The 27,411-nt window shown below is 38.5% G+C and overlaps 1 protein-coding gene across 2 annotated transcripts in view; it reads left to right on the top strand.

The window, feature by feature from the left end:
* The window catches only part of PTPN14 (protein tyrosine phosphatase non-receptor type 14), a 136,227-nt gene that overhangs the window by 103,006 nt on the left and 5,810 nt on the right, over window positions 1-27,411 (top strand). For both annotated transcript variants that reach the window (XM_087717786.1, XM_087717785.1), the window contains exons 6-17: window positions 1,888-1,958; window positions 2,814-2,901; window positions 4,805-4,893; window positions 6,224-6,311; window positions 7,701-7,783; window positions 11,691-11,748; window positions 12,149-12,227; window positions 13,898-15,381; window positions 17,826-17,969; window positions 18,771-18,989; window positions 21,088-21,216; window positions 26,252-26,483. In XM_087717786.1, coding sequence (XP_087573912.1) covers window positions 1,888-1,958; window positions 2,814-2,901; window positions 4,805-4,893; window positions 6,224-6,311; window positions 7,701-7,783; window positions 11,691-11,748; window positions 12,149-12,227; window positions 13,898-15,381; window positions 17,826-17,969; window positions 18,771-18,989; window positions 21,088-21,216; window positions 26,252-26,483 — 2,764 coding nt within the window. The remainder of the gene's footprint in view (window positions 1-1,887; window positions 1,959-2,813; window positions 2,902-4,804; window positions 4,894-6,223; window positions 6,312-7,700; window positions 7,784-11,690; window positions 11,749-12,148; window positions 12,228-13,897; window positions 15,382-17,825; window positions 17,970-18,770; window positions 18,990-21,087; window positions 21,217-26,251; window positions 26,484-27,411) is intronic.

Below are 27,411 nucleotides of genomic sequence, written 5' to 3'. Positions count from 1 at the left end.
TTTGTGGAGTAAGATTTTCTGATGCCTTCATAAAATGTTTATCAGGAAAGATGAGTTTATCTTCAGCATTTTGTTCAAGGAAGAGCTCTTTGCCCCTTGCATTGAAGTGATGCAGTTCATGTTTGCTCAGTTAGTTTGTAGACCTGTTTGTATTGTTTAAGTTTTTCCTCTTCTAACTTTTTGAATATTTGAATATTTTCTTCACTCTTCTACCATTCCCAAATGGATCCTGATGTATTAGAAAGTTTGATTTATTGTAACTGTGTTAGAGTATGTAACTGAATCATTTTGTTTCTTGGGAGCAAATGAAAGACAGTTACACAAACCAATAATTGATTGCAGTAAAGTTTCCTTAAAACTTGAACTTCTTTGTTCCAACACAGAAATGAAGCCCGTAAACTTTATTTTCATAAACTTGGCATAAGATGTTATATTTGAATAAGCAGTCCTATTGAACATACACAAAAGGCTGCTGGGCAAGATTATCTACTGCATAGGTGTCAAACTCGATTTCATTGAGGGCCGCTCAATTTCATTGAGGGTTATGTTTGATGCTGGGGAGGCGTGACCAGCTCCATGTTATTCATCGAGGCTCTGTTTTCAGCTGTGACAGCCTCCATCAGCCTCCTGTCAGTGAAAATGGAGCTTGGGGAGGCCGCACACGGCCTGCAGGGGCTCCGTTTTCAATCCTTACAGCCTCCTGCAGCCCTTTGCCAGTGAAAACAGAGCCTGGGGAGGCTGCATGCGGCCCTCCTGGGCTGCATTTTCGCTGGCAGAGGCACCATGGGCTGGTCCTTTGTTGTTCTCAGGGTGAGCCCACAGGCCAGATCTAAGCACCCTGTGGGCTGGATATGGCCAATGGGCCTTGAGTTTGACACTCCTGATCTACTGGAACAAAGTTAACACCAATATGCATAGGATACACAATTTTCCATCTCAACTCTAAGCTGAATAAATGATGCTGTGGAGATTTTGCATGGAGGCGATGAATCTGGATGGGGAGAAGACTACTTGGAAACTACAGCTGGTTCAATCAAAAGGCAGTCTCATGAGCAGTTACTGACTTTTCTCATTTCATCCACATAATACCATTTTCCTATGAACTCTGCTGATTACTGGTGGGTTTCTGGGTGGAATTTTGGATATTTATTTAATTCATAAAGCCCTTTATGGCTTGGGTTTTGGTTACTTACAGGACTGTCATTGTCTTGTTTCTCTGGAACTGGTAAGATCTGCAAGATTTGGCATGCCAGGAACCAGATGTGAAGCACTTTGCCTTGTGGGTTTTAGGTGACATGCTTTCTCTCTGTAGCAGTGCTGTGGAACAGGGTGTTGAGATCAATATGGCCCTGACATTTGGGCTTCTGTAAAGACTTGGGTAGCATAAGAGGGCTCTGCTCCCTTATGAAATCTACGGAGATTCTTCATCCAGGTCATGGTTGTCCCAAAGATGCTTTTTTCAAGAGGCAACTGGACTTTCTGGTTTTTCTTTGGAAACGTTTCAGTTCTCATCCAAGAAGCTTCTTCAGCTCTTCTTCAGCTGAAGAAACTTATTGGATGAAAAGCATTATGTCTTCAAAGAAAAACCAGAACGTCCAGTTGCCTCTTGAAAAAAGTATCTTTGAGACTCCCTTATGATAGTTTTGTGAGGAATAGTGTGTGTTGTTAACCTCCCCTTTGTGCAGCCTGTACTCTTTTAGTGAGTCTGTTCCTTTTTGTTTGTAACTGTTATTTTCTTGATCTTTTAACGCCATTTAGAATTGCTGTGTGATTAAGGGGGCATGCAAATTGTCTAAATACATAAATAAAAGCAAATTAAAGGCATTGATTCTTTGAATTCCTTTACCCATAATAAACAGAGTTCTTTGTTATCATTTTATTTTGCAGGATTTGGTTCAAAATGAAGCCATTTTGGAAGAATTGATTCAGAAGGTAGTCCAGGAACACAGAAATCATAGGTTTGATTCCCAAATTATTAATATTTCATTGCTGTCAATATAAATTACTATTTAATCAATAGGCTATGTCTTACAATTAACTATTTTTCTAACGTACGTAGTAACTTTATGTGGATTGGAACTTCATGTCTCAAGAAAAGAATGTCTGTTCCCATGTCAGTCATGTTAGTTAAATGAGTCTTGTAAAAGATTAAGGGAAGAAACAATGAGGGCATAGAGTTTTTCTGATGCTCTTCTTGCAAGATTTCTCAAAGGTATTTGGCCACTCTGGGGCAAATCATTAATTTTGCTGTGATAGGGACCTGTCTTGGCTGAACATTTCTGATTTTAGTCAATTTTCATGCAAATTACTGATTATAAGGGAAGTACATGTTTTGTTAATAAGGTGATAGGGTAAAGTGGTAGACTGCCTAAAGCTATTTGCTGAATGAATGGCACATAGTACACTGAAATACTCGTTTAGCTTATATAGAAGTTAACTCAATGACATCTTGAAACTGGGTTACATGCATCTGCACCCTTATAATATTTCCTTTGATTTTGCTCAGATTTAGCATGTGTTTACAATATTTGGATAAGCTGATGGACAGAAGATACATGAATATTGTAATTATCCAATACAATTTGATAATGATTACTTGTATGTTGTCCCCAATAGCTGTTACCAATTTTTTTATTCTTTTTATATTATGAGAGGGCTTTTTTAAAAAAAAAAAGTTAGCTGTCCACAGTCACCCTTGTAAGATGAGCAGCCATGTAAATTGATTAAGAAAATAAATTCAAAGCAAAGAGGATGTTAAAATCTTTGGCCTTTTCAATAACCCTGTATGATATTTCTGTTAATTTTATTTGCAGCAACCTTTCTGCAGCAGAAGCAGAATTGCTTTACATCAGGGAAGTGGAACGACTAGATGGATTTGGGCAGGACAGTTTTCCTGTGAAGGTAAGGAATGAGGACTTATACTATATTGGTGAAGTAAAAACAACTGAATAGATGATTATTAGTGGAGGAGGACGAAGGGATGAAAAGTTCCTGTTTCTGTTTAGGGCTTGGGACCAATCCTGCTGCAATCTCTGCTATTACCTTTGAGAATTAACATGTTGTTGTGATTAAGGTACCAGACTTTGTCTAGGGAAATTCAGATTGAAATCATACTTCAGTGATGCAGCTGTGAACGCAAGAGAAGAGTGCCTGTCACTCATGCAAGTGGAGCTCTCGCTCTCTCTGTGTGTGTGTGTCTGTGTGTGTATATGTGTGTGTGTGTCTGTGTGTGTGTGTAAAATAAAATTAACATTCTTGCATGTTTTTTTTAAAAAATCAATCAGTATTTTCCCTTTGTACTTTTTTCCTGTAATAATCTTAATATGATTTTCCCCCTTTGATAATTCACACATTTTTACCCTGTAGCAATAATAATTATTGCATGCATACAGAATAATTCAAATTATTGCTTTTTGTAGCTTTAGGAAACACATTTTCCCCTCCTTGTGTTGGCTATGGAACCATGCCATTGCTTTATGTGCTATGGGCAATTCCATTTCTACCCTAAGGCACATCTTAGCTCAAGATCAATCCTGTTTCTGCTGCAGCTGATAGAAAGAATCAGGACAATTCTCAAAATAGCTTGGAGGGATAGAAGTAAATAAACATTTTGGGTAGCTCCTGTGGTTTGGATCTTGTGACAGTCTGCATCAAAGTTAATGACTTTTTGCAGCAAAGGGTAGAAATTAGCACCTCCTCTCCCATTCCACATTCAACTTTTAGCTGACTGACCAAATGCAAGATGTATAGGAGATTTTAAATTCTGTTCTCTAGCAAGCAAATTCTGTAACAAAATTTGCATTCTGCTTCGCATGAGTGATATTTGGCAAGAGCTCAGGAAAGAGAAGGGGACAAGTGACAAAACTCTTAGCACAACAAGAGTTCCATCCTTTTTACACAAAATTGTGCCATAAGGGCAAAAGATTGGGGCTTGAATTGGGAAGTTGTGATGTATGTTTTATCATTTTTGGGGTAATTATGATTGGCGACTGACATTTATGGTAGTACCAAAGCATGCGCCACTGCAGAGCTACACAAGACCAAAGAGAGAGATGCCAAAACAATAAGGTGTATGGGCTACTTACATAAATTGGGGCCATGAGGGAAAAAAATGATTTGAGCTTCATCAATAGAGGTAGTTTTTGACTTACGAGCACAGTTGAGACCAGAATTTTTGTTGTTAAGCGAGGCAATTTCATAAGCGAATTACTATAGTTGTTAAATAAATCCCATGGTTGTTAAGTGAATTCAGCTTCCTCCATTGGCTTTGCTTATTGGAAACTGACTGGGAAAGTTGCAAGTGGCAATTACATGACCCGGGGTTCCTGCAACCTTTGTAGATGCATGCTAGTTTCCAAACATCCAAATTTTGATCACGTGATCATGGGGATGTGCAACAGTCATAAATGTGAGGGTCAATCTTAAGCCACTTTTTCGTGTTTCTTTGTGCCTTTGTAACTTTGAACGGTCACTAAACAAATTGTTGTAAGTCGAGGACTACTTATAATCCAATTCTGATGCACTATAGCTCCAGCAATGTTTCTCAGATGCTTTTAAAAGAAAAAAAAGCAAGCCATTTCCAGACTTATTTTCAACATGACATGTAAGGCCAGTATTTCTCCCACTGATCTGTTTTATCAACATTATATGAAAATTCAAGCCAACAAATATCTGATGCAAGTGACATGCTAGTAAAATCTGGAACTGTGTAGCGGTTTTAATCAAACGATTGGAATCTCTACATTTTCAGAGATTAGAATTTGAGCTAAAGTTATTTTGATGTACATTTTAACTTTCTGTGCAGGACAATCAAGGAAATGACTTTCATCTTGGAATTTTCTGCATGGGGATTTTTCTAAAGAACCCAATGGGAAGATCCACAGTGAACTACAGGTAAAAGTAAGATTGAAGGGATTTTGCATTTGATCTGACCAAAACTAGATCAAAATGCATTTGAAACTTTGGGTTGGTTTCGGTAGGGGGTAACAATGTAGGGAAATGTAATTTCCCTTATACTGTGCTTAATGCTGTCATGATGCATAGGGGAAGCAGCATACTTGACTTGATAACCAATTGAACAGGTTTTGTATATATCATGATTTAGATTTTAGCCACTGAAATCAATGAGAATCCAAAGTGCTTTGCTTATAATAATACAGTTGCTTATATTGTATTTGTGTTCTTTGGATAATTAGCTTGTTATTAGTCATAGTTTATACACAGAGAAAAAACATAATCTTTAAAAATGAATATACCAGATCTTATTTATGTTTCCTTTGTCCTTCAGGTTTTTTTTCCTTCAAGAAGCCTAACAACCATAAAAACACACTTAGATTTCCATTTGTTTATCTTTGCTTGTGAAAGGATCAAGATTTGTGATTTCACTGTACATGCAATAAAATTACCTGGATTCATAATTATATCTAGAGCAATTAAATGATTTATGAATATTTCTTCTTGTAATTAAACAAATATTCTGAACATGTAGCTTATGTCAACTTTCTTTATTTAAATAGTTATAGCACTCATGTCCCCCATGAGTTTAGGGAATGCTGGGTGGTAATTCTGAAAAGTACCGTATTTTTCGTAGTATAAGGCACACTTTTTCCCTCAAAAAAGAGAGAAAATCGGAGTGTGTCTTATACACTGAATACAGCATTTTTTGCCTCCTGAAACCCTGCCCCCTTTGAAAAAATGGCCGTGTACAGCCTTTAGAAGGCTTCCAGAGTGCTCCTGGGGACTGAGGAGGGCAGAAATGAGCAAAAAACAGGCCGTTTTTGCTCATTTTTGCCTCCAGAAACACTCTATAAGCCTCCTAAAGGCTATCCATGTCCTTTTTTTGACACAAAACGGGCCCCTTTTCATGAAAAAGGGGGCATTTTTGGGAGGCCTGAAGAGTGCAAAAACTTTTTTTTTTATTTGCCTCTTCAAAATCTTGGTGCATCTTATACTCCAAAAAATACCGGTAATAGCTCTTGCATATTCAGTAAGATGAAATAATCTCTTTGCCAAAGGAAAGCAAACATTTAAATATTTCAAAAAAGAGAGAGAGGAGGATCAAAATTCTGTGTGTGTGTGTGTGTGTGTGTGTGTGTGTGTGTGTGTGTGTGTGTGTATGTGTGTGTAATGGATTGACAAATTAAATACTTATGTAATGGATAGCCAAATTAAATATTTTTACAGTGAAATTACCCTGTTTAAAACCACGTTATTTTTTCTATAGGTGGAATGATATTGGAAACATAACACACAACAAGTCTTCAATTGTTGTAGAATTGGTTAACAAAGAAGAAACTGTACTGTTTCATACGGTAGGCAAATGATAAAAGATCAGTCTCAGAATCATAATAATGATAAAAGTGACGTATCCTGAGCCCAGTGATAGATTGCAATAAAGCAACAAGAAAATGTGGCAACTCTTAGAACTTATTTCTTGAGTAGACTGATGGTTCCACAGAAGCAAAGCATCTTGTCCGTTCCTTTTCAGAGAGAGATGTTCCAGTCAAGTGGGAATTTCCACTTCATTCTCATGAATATTTACATCACCTAGGTATTCTATATGATAGAGAGCAGTAGCCTTCTTCCAGGGATGTTAACCAGATGTAGCAAAATTGAAAAAGTCTCGCTATCTCCAATTTATCTTTGGAGAGAAGCTATAATACAAATTGGTATTGCACTAACCTACCAAATAATAGCAATAGCACTTAGAGTTATATACCACCCCATAGTGCTTTACAGCACTCTCTGAGCTGTTTGCAAAGTCAGCATATTACCCCAACAATCTGGGTTCTCATTTTACTGACTTCAGAAGGATGGAAGGCTGAATCGACCGCAAGCCCATCAAGATCAAACTCCAGGCTGTAGGTAGAGATAGCCCTCAATTCTGCATTCTAACCATTGCATCAGCAAGGCTCTTTTAAATAAAGTTTGAAAAAAGGGGGGGCACTCAGTTAAATAGGCATTTTCTCCCTTTACGTTTGGCTTTAACAGCTGGAAGTTCATGACTTTTTGAAGTATTAAATTAGAATAAAAGGTATCCACATCCCTTTTATTTCAAAAGGCCCTTTAAGTTGAATTTTGCACTAAAACTGTAACCCAAAATTAGTTATGTATTTACTGATTGAGGTGGGGGCTTTGTGCTGGGCAGTTGGCTGACAGTAAATGAATGGAATGAGGGCTGAAGAGGGCAGTGCCAGCTATCTGTTAGCAGTCTCCCATTGAGCAGTGACCATCAGCTGGTCAGAAGTGGCCAGATTCAACAGGCCAGTGGCTACATGCTGATTGAACCTGATCTCCCCAATGTATAAATTTCCTAGTTTAGAGAAACTTGTTCTCTCCATTTTCATACTGCTCTGCCTTTGGGAAACTTTGAGCCAATTGCATTCACTTCTGAGCCACAGAATTGGCAAAGACCTGCTAAAGTTTAATAATGCAGCAGCCTTATTTATTCTTTAGCCCAGTTTTGGAGCCAGATGGTATGGCACGATTGCACTAGTATCCCTGATCTACGATAACTTGAATGATGCTAAACTTGGGATTTTTTTATATATTTTTCTGCAAAGCATTCTCCCTACTGAATATTTCAGAGGAACATGGTCAGTGTTATATAACTCTTTGTTATGTTTGTCCCAGTGAAATTCAGTGTTATTCTTCCCTTCTTTTTCCCTGTTCTCTCCCTCCCACCTTTTCTGCTTTAAAAGGATGACCTTGAAAATGCCAAGTACATTTCACGGCTCTTTGCTGCGAAGCACAAGTTTTACAAACAAAACAAAATCTGCACAGAGTAAGTACATATCTTTGAGAAATTCTGGCTGGCTGCAATAAATGTCAAGTGGTCGTGTTTTTGGATTAGGTTATTTATGTATTTGTCATGGGTTCGTTTGTTTGTCTGTTTGAGGCCATTGTATTATTTATTCTCCATCTGCTCATTGCCCATATAGCAGAATCAAAGATTATAACTCTAGTCGTAATGTGTTTTCTTCATGGGTATGCCAGAGATACAAAAAAAGAGGAAACATTCTTTTTTGTAGATGTCTTGGAAATCTCTCATTGAAAGACAGTCAAAGAATGCTTGAAATGAAACAGATGAGAAGGAACTGCATGAAAATCAGGTGTTTCCCACTGTAGTCTAAAATCTACCGTTTAGGTTTAGACATTTGTACAAGGCTTTATAAATTATTGGCAAGCCCCGTAGGACTTTTCAATTTCTAACTTGACTTTGGTTAACAAACCAGAATGAGAAAATTGGTTTCCAGAAACTTGCTTTGTCCTCCTGGTTCCACTTGGAGGAAGTGTTTTTTAGTGTTGCTGTCATTTATGGAATAAGCAACCAGCAGCTCATGCCAAAGACTATTATGTTCAGGTTTTCTGTAGGTTTCTTTCTGATTTATAGCTACCCCATCTATACTGCATATTCATCTCTCCTTGGTTTTAAGCTTTCTGTCCTCTATCTTCCTTCATATTAACTTGCCATGGCAAATATTCCTTTGCATTGGAGTGGAGAAGAAAAACTTACTGCCACTTTATACAGATTGTGGTCTGTGTTGAACTCCCATTTTGTCTATGGGTACGTAAGCTGCATTTTCTTGCCGGTAGTTATGTCACTCTGGTCTCAGGAATACAAGTAGCCTGTATCAGAGGTGTCAGTATAATAATGTGACATCTGAACATGGGGCCATTTAAATACTCTGTTGTATTAGATGTTTCATTTGCTCTGATCAGGGCTTTGTAAATCTGGATAACCACTAGATTGCAGTGATTTTTATTTTGTTTGTTTGTTGCCACAGACGTGGAAGTGGATTAATGTCATGTAAGATGTTTGAAAGAGGGATTCTTGAGATGCACATCTGTGCCCAAACTCGAGTGTTTAGCTATTGTGAAATCACTGATCTATCACTGTTTATCTAAGAGATTGAATGGAGGAAATAATCAAAGATAAACAAATAGGTGCCTTTCAGATACTTGGACTTTAGTTCCCATGCTAGATTTGCTTTCTAAGTCAACCTGTGTAAAAGTGCCTTAAAGGAGTTACTCAGTGCTTTTTTGCTTGCAATGCCCCAGCAGCTTGTGCATCTGAGCCATGGGTGGCACAGTGGTTAGAATGCAGTATTGCAGGCTAATTGTGCTGACTGCCAGCACTTCACAGTTCGAGTCTCACCAACTCAAGGTTGACTCAGAAACTTTAGGGCAATGCTAACTGGGGAATTCTGGAAGTTGAAGCCCATACATCTTAAAATGCCTAAGATTGACAAACAGTGTTCTAGGGTTTAATTAGTTAAAATATGACTAAGAGGAAATCATGGTTGACTTTACAACCTGGCTTACAAATTGAACTGCCATATCTGTCCTACCAGTATTTATCATCTGTGGAGCTTTCATAACTGGGTGTTTCTTACATGACAATATTGGCATGCTAATTGAAATATTTATTAGATTTATATCTTGTCTTCTACACAGGATATATAGTAAATGCTCCTTTATCCTATCTGTTCTCACAACTATAAACCTGTAAAATAGTTTTGCTTTGAGGGAGTGAGACTGGCCCAAAGTCCCATTGTGAGCTTCTATGGTTGAGGATGAATTAGAACCTGGTTCTTCCTGATTCTAGTCTGAGAAGTCAGAGAAAGTAGGAAGTATAACGCTTATGGTTAAAACCTAAATCACATCAAAACATTGTACACAATTGGATACTTTATTTTTAGCTTTGCACCCTTTGTTTTTATTTTCATTGCAGTAATCAGACAGATAGCAGTGTATAACAACTGTCCTTTTATTACAAAGCACAACCACCTATAGCCAGTTTCAGAAAGAGAAAATAAAACCAATGATGATATAGGAAGCCAGCATGATAAGAAATAGCAGGCCTCCTACAGTGGCAAATATTTTCTAGAAATGTGATAGGGGGAAAGAAGTAACGTTTGCATTGGTTTTGTGTTTACTTTCCTGTATCTTTAAGCTTTGGAAGATAAGGAAGGATGACTTAATGAGTTTCAATCACGTAGAACTACACGGTGACCTAATTTCCATAAAAGTTGCCACCATGAAAGAAAAAAAACCCTAATGCCTCAATGAAAGTAATGCCAGTTACTGTATGCCAGTAACTGATGGACAGAGATAGACGAGCGGGACCAGGTTATAGTTCATCCACAGAATTCAAATGAAGGTAGAAGCACAGGTATCTATACTCCAAAAGCAAGTTTTTTGCGTTTTCTTGGCTAAAACCTTGGCACTCTTTGTAGTGGTTGAAAGTTCTTGAAGGTTTCTTTCGGTGCATCTTTAATAAAAAAAAATGTAATATAAAATGTGTGGTGTCTTGATCCAGATTTGAGTTACCACAAATGGGGGGTGGGTGTAAATTTTGCATGAGATGACTGAGGGAAGAGCAAAAGAGAAACTGCTGATAGATCGACCCCATTTTCAGCCCCTCTCCTCTCCCATTCATTTTATTCTAGGTGTCCTGGCCATCCGAGTATGAAAGCTAGGGTTTTTATTCTTACACGTGAATTTTTTAGCATTCAGGATTTTCTTCCTTTGGGTGGGAACATGATGATCTAGAGCAGGGGTGTCAAATCCATGTTGTCACGTGACGTATCACAACTTTTTGCCCCTTTGCTAAACCGGGCATAGGCGTGGCCAGCGCATGACGCATCCAGGCCACAAATTTGACAGCTCTGATCTAGAGATTATTTGTGAAGCTGGAAGAATTGTGTTTCATGTGAGATGTTGATATTCTTGTTTTATTGATGTAGTGTTGTTTGATTTTTTTTTTTATTATTTTTTTTTACTTTTTTTCAAATTCTACTTTTGTTGTCAACTGCCTTTGGAGTCTTGTCTGGAAAGTGGTCAGAGTGTTTTCAGAATTTAGTAAAAGAATATGTTGGTTGGGTTAACAGCATTAGTTCCCAAGATCTATTATTTCTAGCTTGAAGTTTTCCATATCTTTATCTTTTGCATCTGCTGTTTGCAATTTGTATGGAGGCAGGTATGAGTGGGTATTTTCTAATTGCACATCACATCATTTACCAGATCAGAAAATGTAAGATGAGGAATTCCACCTTTCCTTTCTGCACGTAAGCACTTTATTTCTACTGTACCTTGTGAATTTGTTTTTTTATTTTGTGCCTCTTTGTTCTTTCTCCCACCTCCCACCTGCTTCTTACTATTTTAACATGAAATTCCATTTACCTGCTTGTTTCTCTCAGCCTGTGAGTGCCTTTATCTTGTTGGGTGATTTGTTATGCTCTTACTGTTATCTTTTTTTAAATTCCCTTTCCAAAACTGGCTTTCTCCAACTTGGTGCCCTTCATATCTTGGACCTATAATGCTCATCACCTCACTAATGGAAATGACAGAAGTTGTGGTTAAACAGGTCTGGAGAGCTATAATTGGAGAAAATATGGCCTAAACAATATCAAATTAACTGATAGTTTGGTTTGGTTCTATTGAATTTATTGTCTGCATTTTCAGGTTTAAATAAATGTTTTTTTTTAAGGGCATGTATGATATTAAATGTTAATGCCTTTATAAATAATACTCTCTAGTGCTTTAGTACATATATTTTCATATCCATTTCAAAACAGATAATAACTGCCATTATGTAACAGTCTTTTTATTCCACTTGCATAAGAATACATGTTCTGTATTTTACAGAATTACAATGATTAAGAATCATTTCCATCTTTTCCCCACAGACAATCAAATTCTCCTCCCCCTATCAGACGGCGGCCCACATGGAGCAGATCATCTTTGGTAAATATCTTGCCATGAGTGCTGAGCTCAAGAGACACGGAATACTCTAGAGTTACTCCAAATACAAACTGTTGTAATAAGCCATTTTGTAAAAAGAGCTGTGGTGGCGCAGTGGTTAAAATGCAGTACTGCAGGCTAATTCTGCTGACTGCCAGCTGCCAGCAGTTTGATTCTCAGTAGGCTCAAGGTTGACTCAGCCTTCATCCTTCCGAGGTTGGTAAAATGAAGACCCAGATTATTGGGGGCAATAGGCTGATTCTGTAACCCACTTAGAGAGGGCTGTAAAGCACTATGAAGTGGTATATAAGGCTAAGTGCTATTGTTATTATAGACAGATTACCAAAAAAAATGCAGTAAATAACTGTCCAATGTGTATGTTTTATTTTACTTCACTTTTTAGCCAAGGCAACACACCTTTATTATGCCTCCTGTGCATGTCCAATGTGGAGAACATTACACTGAAACTCACAATTCACAAGGTTAGTGATGGGAATGGGAATGATAGCAACAACATCAGATACAGTGCCTACTTTTTAAAAAGGAATTTACAATATCAAGCTTTTTTTTTTTTTGCACTATGATAAGGATAGGCATTTTTCTTCATGAGGTTTCTATAACATATTTGAGCAATTGGCTGAAGACAGGGCAGAATTAAATGAACTTTCATCTTTGTTCAATATATGCATCCTCTTTCCAAAATAGGTTTGCATCCAAGTTTTGCCATTCCAAATCCAAACATCTAGCTTGACTCAGCAGTCTCAGTGTTTGTATTTGTCTCATTGGCCAGGTACATAGTTAATAATAGTTGCCGGATTGAAATGGAGCCTTTCTGATTGACAGCCATAGTTTTTTTACCTACTGTGCAGTCATATCTCCCTTTCTCATGGAAGGGTTACTGGTGATCTGGCTAATACATGAACTGAATGGCAGAGAAAGTGAAGTAAGTAAGTAAATGATTCATTGATAAGAATTATTTAGCAATGACATTCCTAGTGTGTTAAAATCTAAAATTGAAGAGATAGATAAAAGGTACATCTTGGAATAGTAACAGGCTAGTGGAAATAATAAAATAGCTCTGATTCCATCCTAAGGTTTGGAAATAGATGGTTGCTTTATTTTGGCTACAGTTTAGAAAAAGTACCTTATGTTTGCCTTCGTATCTCTCCTTAGAGAGTCCAAGGGAAAATTTATTTATTTATTTTACAGGTTTTTTAATAGAAGATTCTGGTCAAACTTATAACCCTTGAAATTATAAAATCAACAGTTGAAATATATCAAAATTATAACAAGCAGTCAATTCTTTCTCTATGATGGTCTCCAATAAAACATAGCTAGTCTTTGAAGACCTAAAAACTTCAAGAGAGCTTATTGACATCTGGTGGTCAAGAGTTCTAGATGGCTTCCAGTTTGGAAGCCATCACAGAGGAGGCTTATCATTCATATTTGGTCTTCTGAGAACAAAAGTTCTTGCCAGTCTCCCCACCCACACCCCCAAATTTCCTTGAATGAATAGAGAACATCTGAAATCAAATTATCAAGTTGAACATAAATACCATTATTCTTCTGAGCTTCCTCCCATCGACATGTTGATGAAGGTAAATGAAGGGCAATAGATAAATCTTATCATGTCTACTTTTTTGGTGATGTCATACTTCTGAATAAAACTGCAGTCAGCAATACATGATCACTATGCTTCGAATTTTTAATCACGAGCCCTGCATGTACTCGGGTGAGAGTACAAAATGTTTGTGTGAGTAAAATTCCTATTAAAAAGGAGGAAAAAGATTTTTGAATGTGTGGGTGAGTGGATAGATGGATTGACACACAAAGCTTTCCCAAGTTGTCCATATTAGAATTCTGCACTGACAAGAACGTTATTGAATAGTGACAATAATAATATTTATTCCATTCAAAAGACAATGATCCCAAGTTTCTGTACTTGTTGGCATTGCTATTCCTAAATGTGAGGAACTCGAAAACTGCATTAGATTTCTTTTTCTACAGCCATCAGTGACGAGACTTTGTTTATGCAGGTGGGACTGCTATGGCCGAAACTGAGATGTAGCCCTAATAATGTTTTTTACATCACTTTTTTCTATCTGCCTGTTCATTGTATTTTTCATTTATTTTCTATTTTTCCTACACACAGATAGCATTTTTCATGGAAATGAAGACATGTTTTACTATAGATCTCAGACTAGCTTGGACAGATGTGCAATGGACTTCAGCTATTTGAACGGCAGTGTCCCAAATGGCAGTGTGTGCAGTGCCCAAAGTATGAACTCTCTCAACCATTCGCAGAACTTCGTTCAAGCTTCTCCGGTGTCCTCCAACCTCAGTATCCCTGGAAGTGACATTATGAGAGCAGATTACATACCAAGCCATAGACACAGTGCAATAATTGTCCCTTCATATAGGCCAACCCCAGATTATGACACTGTAATGAGGCAAATGAAGAGAGGGGTGATTCACACTGATAGCCAAAGCCAGTCTTTGAGGAACCTCAACATTGGGAACACTCATGTTTACAGCCAACCCACAGATCTTGTATACAGTCAACCAGAAATTCAGGAGAGACCTTCTTATACCATTGCATATGGGCCTCAAGGCACTTATAAAAAACACATGACTCATTCTGAGCAAGTGAATCCCATGAATGCTTTGCAGGCAAAACCGACATCTAGTGCCATTTCTCATACAGTTAGCACTCCAGAGCTGGCCAATATGCAGCTCCCCAACAATCAAAGATGTGGCCCTGCACAAGTACTGAAGAACTATCTTTTTAGGCCACCACCACCCTATCCGCGTCCACGTCCTGCTACCAGTACACCTGATCTAGCAAGTCACCGCCACAAGTATGTCACTGGCAGTAGTCCTGATCTGGTCCCTCGGAAAGTGCAGCTTTCAGTGAAGACTTTCCAAGAGGACAGCGCTCCTGTCGTCCACCAGTCACTACAGGAAGTTAGTGAACCTCTGATGGCAGCCAAACATCATGCAGCCATCAACAAACGCCACAGTTTGGAAGTGATCAGTAATATGGTACGTGGAATGGAAGCGATGGCTTTAAAAAGCCTAAATGCTCCCTTGCCACGCAGAAATACCCTACGCAATGAGATGCAGCCAGAGGAAGTGGTGCAAAGAGGGCATGAGGTTCAGCAGCTCCCTCACTACCATCACAAAAAGACCTTCTCGGATGCTACAATGCTGATCCACAGCAGTGAAAGTGAAGATGAGGAAGAAGCATCAGAATCTGTGCCTTCCATGGCAGCCCTACATGAAAACATGGAGTATAGCGTTCAATTGCAAGCTGCCTTGGCTCGAATACCTAACAAACCTCCTCCTGAGTATCCAGGTCCCAGGAAAAGTGTTAGCAATGGAGCTCTGCGGAATGACCAGATAAATAACGTTCCGCGGGCTGTGTCTCGAGTCAAGGTGGCAAGGCCGGGACCAGCCAGGACAATTAGCATATCTCGGACTGATCAGAACATGATGAATGGCTCTTCCCTTGGTCCATCAATCTCTGAGCCAGACCTCACAAGTGTCAAGGAACGGGTCAAGAAAGAGCCGGTGAAGGAGAGGCCTGTGTCTGAAATGTTCTCCATTGAAGATAGTATCATAGAAAGGGAAATGAGGGTGAGTGTATTTTCATGAACTTTAGCAGTATCTCTGAACGGTAACCAGAAGTTACAGTTGAAGAGAAATATTTACTATGTCATCAAAAAGAAGCCTTTCAAAGCTAGTTTAAATTAAAGACATAGGCCTCTGTTTGAACATATGGGCGATTGGGCGGGGGGGGGGGAATCCAGCCCAAGAATGTCTTTATTAAACTGCAATTATGATCAGTGGTTAGAAACTTGAAATCTTTCACTGAAGTAAGTAGCAAAGTTGAAAAGTTCTTAACTGTAGCTTTTAGAAAATTTACATAACAATCATTGAAATAGATAAATGTTGTCTTGGATCATGTTCAGAGTCAGCATGAATATTTCAGAATACTTAAAATAGAAGACACTAGATTTCATTGATGCATAAGCCAATGTGATGTCTGAACTTGTAGTAAGATAATAAGAGATCTGCTATATCACCTTAAAAACAGGTCGAGGCCAACATTCTATTGCTGTGGTACTCATCCAGATATCCTGGGGAAATCTACAAGCAGGACATGGGTGACCCACACCATCTTTCTTCTATTCTCCAGCAACTGATATTCAGGGATATCTTCCTCTGATTGTTGAAATAGTGAATAATCATCATAGCTACTGACCATTGACAGCTATCTGCCCCCATTTTGAAAGCTATTCACGTTGTCATTGTTATAGTTAGCCCCCTGGTTTAAATATGTGCTGTATGGATAAATCTGTTTATTTTCTTCAACTGAAAGCAGACTCGTTGATAAGAAAAATGTAGAATTGCTGACGTTCTCATATTTCCAGAGTGAACAAGAAATCCAACATCTAGATTATTCAGGCTGCTCAGGTTGACAGAACATTAATTTTATTTTTAAGTCAGGGTACATTTTTTACCCAACCTCTCCCTAGTTCATCATTCCTTGACTTTTGTTATTTTCAGGTCATCCAGTAGTAACTAGGCATATTTTGGTTGTCTTTTGAAGATCTGGAAACTCCCCAGAAAGGTTTATGAAGTGGTAAGGCTTAGGGAGGCAATCAGAAGAACAGTTTCCCTTGAAGCTTTCAACATCAAGCCAGACCACCTAGATTTGAAATACAGCCATTTATTACAGACTTGTAAGACAATTTTAATAATTTTGTAAAGAGATTACCGTATTTTTCGGACTATACGACGCACCGAGTATAAGATGCACCAAGATTTCGAAGAAAAAAAATAGTTTTTGCCCTCCCTTGTCCCCAGGAGCACTCTCCAGGAGTCCCAAACCCTCTGCACATCCAATTTTTGCAAAAAACAACAACAAATGGTCTTGTTTTTGCAAAAAATGGGCCCATTTTTAGCCTCCCAAACCTCCCACACATCCCGTTTTTGCCCTCCCCAGCCTCCAGCAGCACTTTGCAGGCATCCCAAACCCTCTGCGCATCCCAGTTTTGCATAAAACGTCTCCGTTTTTGGTGAAAATGGGACGTGCGGGGCGAAGTTTCAGGAAGCCAAAAATGGCTGTATTCGGTGTATAAAACTCACTGACATTTCCAACCTCTTTTTAAGTGGGGGAAAGTGTGTCTTATACTCCAAAAAGTATGATAGTTGAACCCTGAAAAATATTTGAGAATTCTTTCAGGGCTACATATAAATCTATGAATAATATATTTGAAAGGTAGAATATTACCAAACTAAAAGAAGAGAAGATGGCTGACATTTCATAATATCCCCTAAATCATCCCCCCCCCCCGGAAGAATGCCCTTTGTTAGTTGAGAGCAATCGAAAAAGGTGCAGGAGCTTTCATGAATTTTGAGAGATGGCATCACAAATGCCAGTTAATGGCATGTATAGTTTTTGAATCTAACAGAAATGGGCCATAGAGGGTGGGAGAGAAAGAGTTCTTTTTTTTTTTTTTTTACATTTCATAGCTTTGCACATTTATACTTACTATACTTACCTATTATGAACCTTTTCAAGTTGATCTTTTTGGTGGGATTGGGGTAGATGGGTGAGGAGAGAGATATTTTTATTCAGTTTCCATTTTTAATGGAGCTCATTGGTTTAATTTCAGCATGACAACATCATTTAAAGTATATTAGCAATCTGGGTCTTATATCTGATTTTTGCAGTTTTCTTGGCTAGCTTGTGTTGTTTATTCTGTGGCTAACATTTACATTTGATGGAGAATATGAAAGAGAGAAAGGACTGCCTCTGATGACAAGTCCTCTGTATTGTGAGACAGTTTCTTTGAAATTAAAATTCTGCATTCATGTCAGGATATTATCTCCTTCCCCCAAGGAAATAATAGGAAGTTTAGGAGATGCATTTGGGTTTGTTCTGCTAATGACGATCATCTGCACTCCTCAGTTGGTGTTGTAGATTTGGTGGGAGATTAAAACGACATTCCAACATTCTGCTGGCATTGTTTCTAATCATCCTGAGATGAAAGCATGCCTTTTCTTGCCAAAAGTATCTAGAGAAACAGAAGATGGCAGGCCTGGAAGCCCAGAAGAGGCCCTTGATGTTGGCAGCACTCAATGGACTCTCAGTTGCTCGAGTTCCAGTGCCTGAGGATAGCCAAGATGAAGGAGCCAAGGTGCCAATGGATGAGCGGGTAAGAATAGGACTTGCAAAACAAAGCAGATTTTTTTTCTTTTGGGGGGTGGGTGGGTATAGGGAGGTTGCCAGCAATGGTCATTCTTAAATAGTTCATTTAAAAATACTTGAGCAATAGTATACTATACCCTTATGTTAAGTGTAAAATGTAAAATGGGGATTATATGTATGGGATCACCAGTGCAACATAGGGGAAAATATTAGGACCATGCTAAGTCATGAAAGTCTTCCCCATGAATTAGTCCATGAACAGTTTTATTTGTCTGTAAACAACAGAATGCTTTTATCCTTCCCTACCTTTCAGTTGCTAGTGGTAGCATAGGTAGCTCGCTCTCCTTTGCTAAGTATATCATCAAACAACTCTCTGAGAATGAATTAAAAGTAAAGAATAAAAATGCTTTTGGGCAATATTGGAAGAAAGTATTTCGCCAGAGGGATTAATAATCCCAAAAAATATTTGATTGTGCAGAAATGGACAAACTCACATTAGAGTTAAAGGGAAAGTATGAGTCGGAATACTTTGCGGTATGGGAGAAGCGGTATGAATGGATAGACAATAGAAATAAGAAATGGAAATGTACATAGGGTTAGAACTTTTGAAAACAGAAGATATATATAATGTATCTAATATTTATTCTAGTTGTATGAATAATGCCATAGACCTGTTAAATATGTGATAGAGACATGTAGAAAAAAATTGTGCAATAAAAATATTTTTTTTAAAAAAAGTAAAGAACAGGTTGAAACAGCCTTTTAGAAAAACACACTTTTCATTTTTATCTTTAATGGAAAATGGTAGTGCAAAACCTTGAGGAGGAAACTGGAAGAGGGGATGGTGTTCACCGAGTATGAGCAGATTCCAAAGAAGAAGGCAGACGGGATTTTTACCACTGCCATTCTCCCTGAGAACAATGACCGTAATCGTGTCAAAGAAGTCATTCCATACGAAGAGAATCGAGTGGAGCTGGTACCCACCAAAGAAAACAATACGGGCTATATCAATGCATCCCACATAAAGGTAACGATGGGGAAAACGAGCTATGTACAGGGAAAAGAATTGTGGCTAAAAGAAGTTGACATGAACCTGGGTGACCAAAGTGCTCAGTCCTTGCTGAGATGTGAACCAAGTAGAAGGCTGGTTACCAAGGCAACCTCTTGGCCTCAGTAGCTAATAAGTAACCCACCCCATTGTCACTAGGTTGCAATTGTCATCCAGGATTTATTACACCTGAAAATGAATATTTGAGAGTGGTGGGGAATCAAAATTTAAACCTATCCCTTTGAAGAGTAATCACTTGGCTTCATTTGGGCCCCGCTCGTAGATACTCAAGATCATACTATTAAAAAAATATTTTTGAGCAAAGCAGGCAAATGATTTTGTTGCTGTATCCCAAATTTATGTGAGGGAACAGTGATTGCTTCATGGCAGTAAATCAGCCTGTGACAGGGAAAATTCCAGAATCAGTGATGTTATTTGGATTGTATTTCAGTGAATATCTAAGACTACACTGGTACGGAGAGGCTTTTTAATGTAAATCCGTATCATTAGTTGGAATAGACCCAAAATGTATGCTATAAATTCAGGCTTTTTGAAGATTTCTGCCTTGTGCTCTTAAAAATTTGAGCTTTGGTGGATGATTGCTTCCAACCTGATTGACTCCATGATGGTCTTTTCCCAGCGTTTTCTTCTGCAACCTATTCTGGTTGTTGTTGTTGTTGCCAGACAGAGAACCTTTTCATTTCTTCAGACTCAAGTGCAGTTCTTTGATTATAGTTCTGTTGTTTTCTTTTCTGCTACTAAAAGCATCGGCAAACTTTAAGACTATTTTCATGTTCTTATTTGATCTCAATTTTACCATTTTACGTGAGCTGCCAGTGCACCTGTGTATGGAAATCCATGGATAGATGGCATCAACTGGCATCTTTAGTTGATTTCAGATTACATTCCAAATCATCCTTCGATCCCGACTTGGCTTTATTCTTGCTTTCATTCTGCAATCTGAATCTGAAACAGCTGAACATATGCAAAATAAGTTGATTTAAAGGCACCGTTTATGGCTTTTCTTAGCCTACTGTATTTTCAAAACAACCCTGCACGAAGCCTAAGAAGATGGCTAGGGCAACATTTTCAAAGCAAACCTCTTGGCCTGATGGCGTAACTGATAGTGACACTGAAAATAATTTCTAGAATAAAAGAGTTTAGAAGAAAATCATTCCATGTTTTTTTATCTAGTGGTTTGTTGTCTTGCTATTTTTTTCTAAATGAATACATCTATTTATAATGATAACTTTTCATTTTGGTCCAAATAATTTTTAGCTCTAACTATACTTCCTGAAAGACATTTCTCTTGAGTTCCAAGAGCTGTTTGATCATAATTTGCAATACTAAAACCCCTTGTTGAGTTAAAAGCCTTCTAAATCAGAATCCTATCAGATTTCTGCCAAAAGACCTGGTGGCAAGAAGATATTGGGTACTTTTGGCACGATCTGCCTTAGCTTGGATGACTGATTACTGAATGGAACATTTTTCATCTATCTATGGGAGGAGAAATTGTTTGGAAAGGCATAGTTTCACCCCATCAGGTGCCAAGGGCCAAGAAGAAGTCTCCCTAGCCAGTTTTAAAACCTCATATTTCATCTGGTATATCAGTATTGGGCATGCACACATTGTTCTGTAGCACATGTCGGGGCATGTGCTGATCTATAGTCATATATGACTCTGCGTGTTGTCAGTACATTTCTTTCCTGCACTCCAAGTGGCTGAGGCAGAAGCCAAGCAGATGTTCTTTTACTCAGAAGGTGAAACTCCATCTGCAATAAAAAGAAATTGCCTCATTTACACAGCAAGTGATTTTTCTCCCAGTTACCAATATCTAAGTCAGGATAATATTATTGTCAAATGTATATTTCCATCAAAGCTAGAATAAGAACATCCCAATTACTTGAATATTGTAAATATATAACTTCTACTTTGAATTAATAGATAAAAACATAAACTTGATTGGGTGTCCAGCCTTAAGAAGAACAAAGATGGGTAGATCAGCTCAGCATGTTATAAGCACCCATAGGAGAGTTGTGCAGTTATGTGCAGTAATTCCTCTCTCTCTTTTCCCTAGGTGACGGTAGGTGGAGAAGAATGGCACTATATAGCTACACAAGGACCTTTGCCACAAACATGCCATGATTTCTGGCAGATGGTGTGGGAGGAAGGAGTCAATGTGATAGCCATGGTGACAGCAGAAGAGGTATGTAACAGGACAGGAAACATCTGCAATGGAACACAAACAGACGCTTCCCAGCCAGGAAAAAAGTTTCCAAGGGAGGTGGACTAGCTGCCTTTGAGATCAGGCTGAGTTGTGGCTAAGTGAGGTGTTAAAAGTTCTGGCCATTTCCCAGGCTCATGTGCTTCCCTTCTCTTTCTCTCATGAAGCCAAGAACAAGAATTAGGAAACTTTCTCTTCCAGAAAAGGTGAATTGTGAGATCCATAAGAGTCTTAGGCATCTTCGCCTTCCTCTATCCAGAGATATCCCAGGGAGTTACAAAAGTATCATTTTGAATGTGGCAGAAGGAAGAAAATTTTAAATACATACTGCATAGAAACCATAATCATCACACAAATAGCAGTTAAGGTATCAACAGTATGAAACAATAAGCCATTGAGCAACATGGCTAAATATGGAAATGAACCCAGGACATATTATTTGTAAGTCAGCACTAACTATTACCCAACAGAGACTTCAAAAGCATCCTAGTAACACTGGGGCTGAATGAGAGCAATTTATATCTTGTCCAGTATTATCATTATGTGGAATATTTCAGTATGGCGTACCTTTTGCTTCTGAAGAGAAAGGGGGATATAAAATAAAAAAACAACTGCAGCCTTGCAATTAGCTATGCTAGTGTAGACTGATCGGGGTTGCAAAAGAAACCATATGGCTCATTGATAACTCTGTAGATGATCTTTAATTCATTTACTTGAGCTGACCCCTGTCACATTGATTTTAATACACAAACACACACCGAGATGTTTTGGCAACCAAGTGAGAAACTGCAAGGAAAGGAAATTGGTATTTAGTGTGTGTGTTTTATATGTGTGTGTCTGTGTGTGTGTGTGTAATTAGTGTCACAACCCCTGGTATGCCCAAATATATATATATATATATCTGTATGTGTACACATACACATACACACACACCACAAATTATAGGCCGTTAGTAGCTTCCTGAACAGTGTCGGGCTGGGAGACATCCCAGCAGATGCGAGGGAAAAAGGCAGATGTCTGTGTTACACAAGATCACACTGCTTGATCAACGAAACACAAAGATTGAACAGAAGTGCACCCACTGTACCCACTCTTTAAACAAAAAAAAATTAAGAATTTTAATTTCAGTGCTAAAAACTAAATACAAATGAAACTTAACAAAAGAGAGATTCTGTCCAATCTCGTGGGACAGGCAAAAACAACCCTAAAGCAGGTGATCACTCAAATAACTAGGCTCTATGCCACAAATTTAATTCCTTTTCTTCTTCTTTTTTCAAATCTTGGAACATGTCTTCCTCTATGGATTTGTTCTCTCTCTTTTGATCAGTTTGCCCTCTGTTATAGCAAGAACTGTTCTGCGGCAGGCCTGGGTTTTATCCTGCATACCGTTGAGGGAGTGGTGCCCAAATGGTTATGCGTGTGTGGGTTTTGTGCTGTAGGAAGGTCTCTGAAATAACGTGCTTTGCTGGCCCTTTCCTCTTTGCTTTTGTTTTGTTTTAAATCCTTTGAACTTCTGCCTGGGATGACTCAACCATTACAACCTTGTTTGTAACATTCTAGCTCCATTAGAAGATTGCAGCATGCCAAACAAAGCAAACAGAATTCCAGTGAATTCTGAGAATACAAAGCCTCTCTTATTTGAAAAGAATGGCATTCTCAGCTCATCCAAGGCCACCTCTGCGTACTAGAATCCTTATCAGCTGCAAGGAGACCAGAAGCTGTTATTCCTGTATAAAAGTATCAAGTGGGGGGGGGGGGGAAGTCTACTGTTCATGCCAAGCAAAACAGATAATCCCCAAACTGTACGTTGCATTGTAAAACTGGCACGCACCGGCAAGCAGCAGTCTGAATCCAGTTCAGATGCAAGGATTTTACAGGCACAGAGGGTCAGCTGTTCTCTTCCTGATCATTCCCATTTTAAACATTTACAGCTATCAGCTGTTCAGAAGGGGGAGCAAGAGTCCATTAAATGCACCGTTACAGAATAATTGGGCCATGGAAAAAGTTGCTTTCTAAGCAGCTGCAGAGAACAGGACAATCTTATGACCCAGACTGTGATTAGATGTATATATGCTGTTGCTACCTTTTTAATGAAGGAGGGAAACTTTGGAATCCCAAAATAGTAGAAATGTCTACATAATAACTGCAATGGGAATTCCTACCATGCTGAAATTTGTTTTAGCTTGAACACAAGCTGTGACGTAGACCTATGAATTCATAATAGAAAGTCTTTAACAACACACTTTTTTTTTTTTTTTTTTTAGTTTTATTTGTCATTTATAGGCCGCCCTTTTCCCTGAGGGGACTCAGGGCGGCTTACAATTCGTGGGAAGGAGTGCAAGACAAAACATAAAATATGTGAATAAAATAAAATAAAACAGTAAAACACAACATTCATTCAACATTCGGGTGGGGCGGATTAGGATCTTATCCCCAGGCCTGACGGGATAGCCAGGTCTTAAGGGCTATGCGGAAGGTCTGGACGGTGGTGAGGGTACGAATCTCCACGGGGAGATCGTTCCAAAGGGTCGGAGCTGCTACTGAGAAGGCTCTCCTCCGCGTAGTCGCCAGTCGGCACTGACTGGCGGATGGAATTCGGAGGAGGCCTAATCTGTGCGATCTGATGGGTCGAAGGGAGGTAATCGGCAGAAGGCGGTCTCTCAAGTACACTTTAACAACACACTTTGTTTGTGGCTATATTACAGAATCTAAACATATAGAAGGGTAATCTTAAGGATACGGAGCAATTTAGGAGAGTTTGATTCATTCTCTCAGTGTCCTTATACCAGTCTCTTAATTTCCTGGGCTCATTCTGCAAAAATCTCCAAAATATTTCTGGCAGTTTCCTGAATGAAGGAAGCTTCCTAGGAACAAAAGGAAAGGCTGACCTTTCGTATCTCATTCTATGACTCTGTTGGCAGTAGGTGAAGCAGATGACACCTAGACAGGGGATCAGTTTGCATTGTGGACTTTTCAATCTCTGAACACCTTCTAGATTCATGTGTGTTTGACCTAGAGTTCTTGATTTATCCTATAAAGCTATTTTATATAGATTTTTGTTGGATTTTTTAAAAAGAGTTGCTTCTTAGTGTAATCTTTCTTTGATGTAAACTCTATTGGCAATTGGAACACACTTGCAAGGATTACTGTTCTGGAAATTGTTTTACTAATTTGTTTTTCGGTAATATTTGCAGAGAGGCTCCTCTTCTCCAATGGTAATATAAAAACACTGTTTCTGTGTGTATATGTATGGGCAATGTGTACATATTGTGTACAATGTGTACATGTGTTTGTTTATTTATATAGCCACCCATTTTTCAGCCAACTCTGGGCGCCTCTCAATCAAAAATTAAAGATATATAAAATTATTTTTAAAACTCTAAAACACAATGAATTAAAACATAAAGCATTATGTCCCTGGTCTATAAGTTCATATCTGCATCTACCAATCTGTTCCTTCTCTTCCAGCGTATTGCAATTTTGTGACTTTGCTTCTTCTAATGCTGACAGAAACTGAATCCTGGAAAGGGAGGAATAATTGTAATGATAATGCATTGGGTGAATTCTCTCTCTCCTCTCCCAGCCTACTCTGTTGCTTGCACAGAGTTCCATGGAACTCTAGTCACCTCTGACTGATTATGTGCTATCAAGTCAGTGTTAACTCTCAGCGACTTTATCGGTTTAGTTTCTCCATCCTCGTTGGTCTTTCAGGTTTTCCAATGGTGCACTCAATGCCATTGTCCATCCAGGTTGCTGCTGGTGGTTTTCTTCTTCTCTTTCCTCCCACCTTTCCCATACTTTTCCAGTATTAGAGCCTTTTCTAGAGAGATGGTCTTAGCATAATGTGTTGGAAGTGGGATGATTTGAGTCTGTTCATGTGTGTCTTGAGTCAGATCTCTGAGTTGAGTTGTTCATTTATTCATTTGTTTGTTATCTTGGCTAGCTATATTATTATCAGGAGTCTTTTCAAATTCCCGAAGTTCAAAAGCATCAATACTTTTTTCTATCTTGTTTCTTCAAAGTCCACATTTCTAATTAGCAGACAAGTTATTGACTACAGGGTGTATTGTGTATAGAAGGTCACATGTCAATAGTCTTGTGCCTGAGCACATGTGTTTTATAGATCCTGGATGCTGCCAAATTAGTTGTTGGGTTAGGGTTAATTCATTAATTAATTAATCAATTATTCAATTTCTATTTCAACCTGAATGTCTTCTCAGAGATCATACCAAATATAAACACAAGATTTGTATTTTCGTAATTCTGTTTAATAAAGGTAAAACCTGTGACTGTATATGCCAATTTAAAAAATATTATGGTGGTGGTGAGGCAAAAGTAATAGTGATATATGCAGCATTGAACGGCTGTTTAGCTCATTGATTTATCCTGTCCTTTCTCCAAAGAAGTCTGAATAGCAGATGGAGTTTTCTCCATAGCTCATGTTACTTGCATTATAATGCCATAAGCTAAAAGAAGATACCGTAGTTTTCAGAGTATAACACGCACCTTTTCCCCCAAAAAAGAGGGTGAAAATCTGGGTGCATCTTACACACTGAATACAACATTTTTGGCCTTCCAAAACCCTCCCTATTTGCAAAAATGGACGTGTAGAGGGTTTGGGCTGGCTTGCAAAATGCTCCTGGGTGCTGGGGAGGGCAAAAATGAGCAAAAAACGGACCCTTTTTGCTCGTTTTTGTTCCCTCCCCCCAGCCGCAAGGAACACTCTACAAAAATGAGGCATCAGAGGGTTTGGAAGGTCTGCAGAGTGCAAAAACTTTTTTTAAAAAATTTACCTCTTCAAAATTATACGTTTTATACTCCGATGCGTCTTATAGTCTTAAAAATATGGTAATAACCCACAACTATCCAGTGAACTGTATGGGGAATTGAATCCAGGTGATTCCAATCTTATTCTGACATTGTAACACCTATATCATGCCAACTTAATACTTGATCTGTTCTTTAGTTTCAGTGATTGTTGCTAATTTTGTTTCTGTTTCTGTTGGGGGCGGGGTAGGAAAGAGGAAGAACCAAAAGCCATCGTTATTGGCCCAAACTTGGCTCAAAACATAGCTCAGCCACTTATGGAAAATTCAAAGTGACCACCAAATTCCGGACTGTTTCTGGTTGCTATGCTACAACAGGCCTGAAGGTCAAGCACCTAGGTGAAGCACAGGAGAAGACTGTGTGGCATTTACATTACACCAACTGGCCAGATCATACTTGTCCAGGAGAGCAAGACTTCCTATGTAAGTTTTCCTACATGTGAATTCAATGGCAACTGTATGGAGGTAGGGGGAGGGGGAGAGGGAGGGAGAGGGAGAGCAAAAAAAGAGGACTGTTAAGAAATGTTTATCAGGAAAGATAACAAATAGATGACCATTGCATTTTCTTAATGAAATGAATCCTATTATGTTACAAAAATAAATGCAATAACCTAACAGAATTCATTTTGTCGAGAAAACTGAAGAATGAATTCTGCATATGAATGTTGAATAATGAATAGTCTACATTGACCGTAAAATACCTAAATAATATTCTTATGTGCTTGTCAGGATTTCCCAAGGTTTTGCTTGGATTCTCTTAGATCAGTGTTTTCAAACTGAGTAACTATAAGATACGAGGTTTTCAACTCCCAGAATTCCCCAGCCAGCATGCATCTCCATTTTTGGTTGTTAAAGTTCATACCTCTTAAAGCTGTCAAGTCTGAAAAACACTGTCTTAGATTAACTTCCGTATTAGAGAAAAAATATATATAATAAGGCTCAGCAACTGGTTTTCTAATCTGATTCTCCCAAAGAGAGGAACTCAGATTCTATACTTCAAGATATAGAATACATAGTTGAATTGATAATGTCACTTTAAACAATTTACCTTACTCAGAAGTGCTGACCTTACATAGAAGTGGTTCTCAGAATCTCTAGCAAAAGATTCCACACTGATTGCGTAATGTGCATAGTTATTATGAAGTTGTTCTCTTGAGAGTAGCTGCCAGGGATTGCATATAGTGGCATTTGATGAGCTGATAATCAGATTGCTTTGAAATACTTTACTGTATACACTATAACATTTTAAGAACCTATTTGGATACAGAAGACTCCCCACTAGAGAGGTTTGGCTTCAAAATCTGTAAAGTAGCTGAAACAATTACATGAAGGGGATAACATCCTTCCTCTC

This window comes from Thamnophis sirtalis, unplaced genomic scaffold (genome assembly GCF_051295495.1).
Source record: "Thamnophis sirtalis isolate CommonGarterSnake01/CBP01778 unplaced genomic scaffold, rThaSir2_p1.2 scaffold_6, whole genome shotgun sequence".
Taxonomy (NCBI): domain Eukaryota; kingdom Metazoa; phylum Chordata; class Lepidosauria; order Squamata; family Natricidae; genus Thamnophis; species Thamnophis sirtalis.
This window is presented reverse-complemented; position numbering and strand designations above follow the sequence as displayed.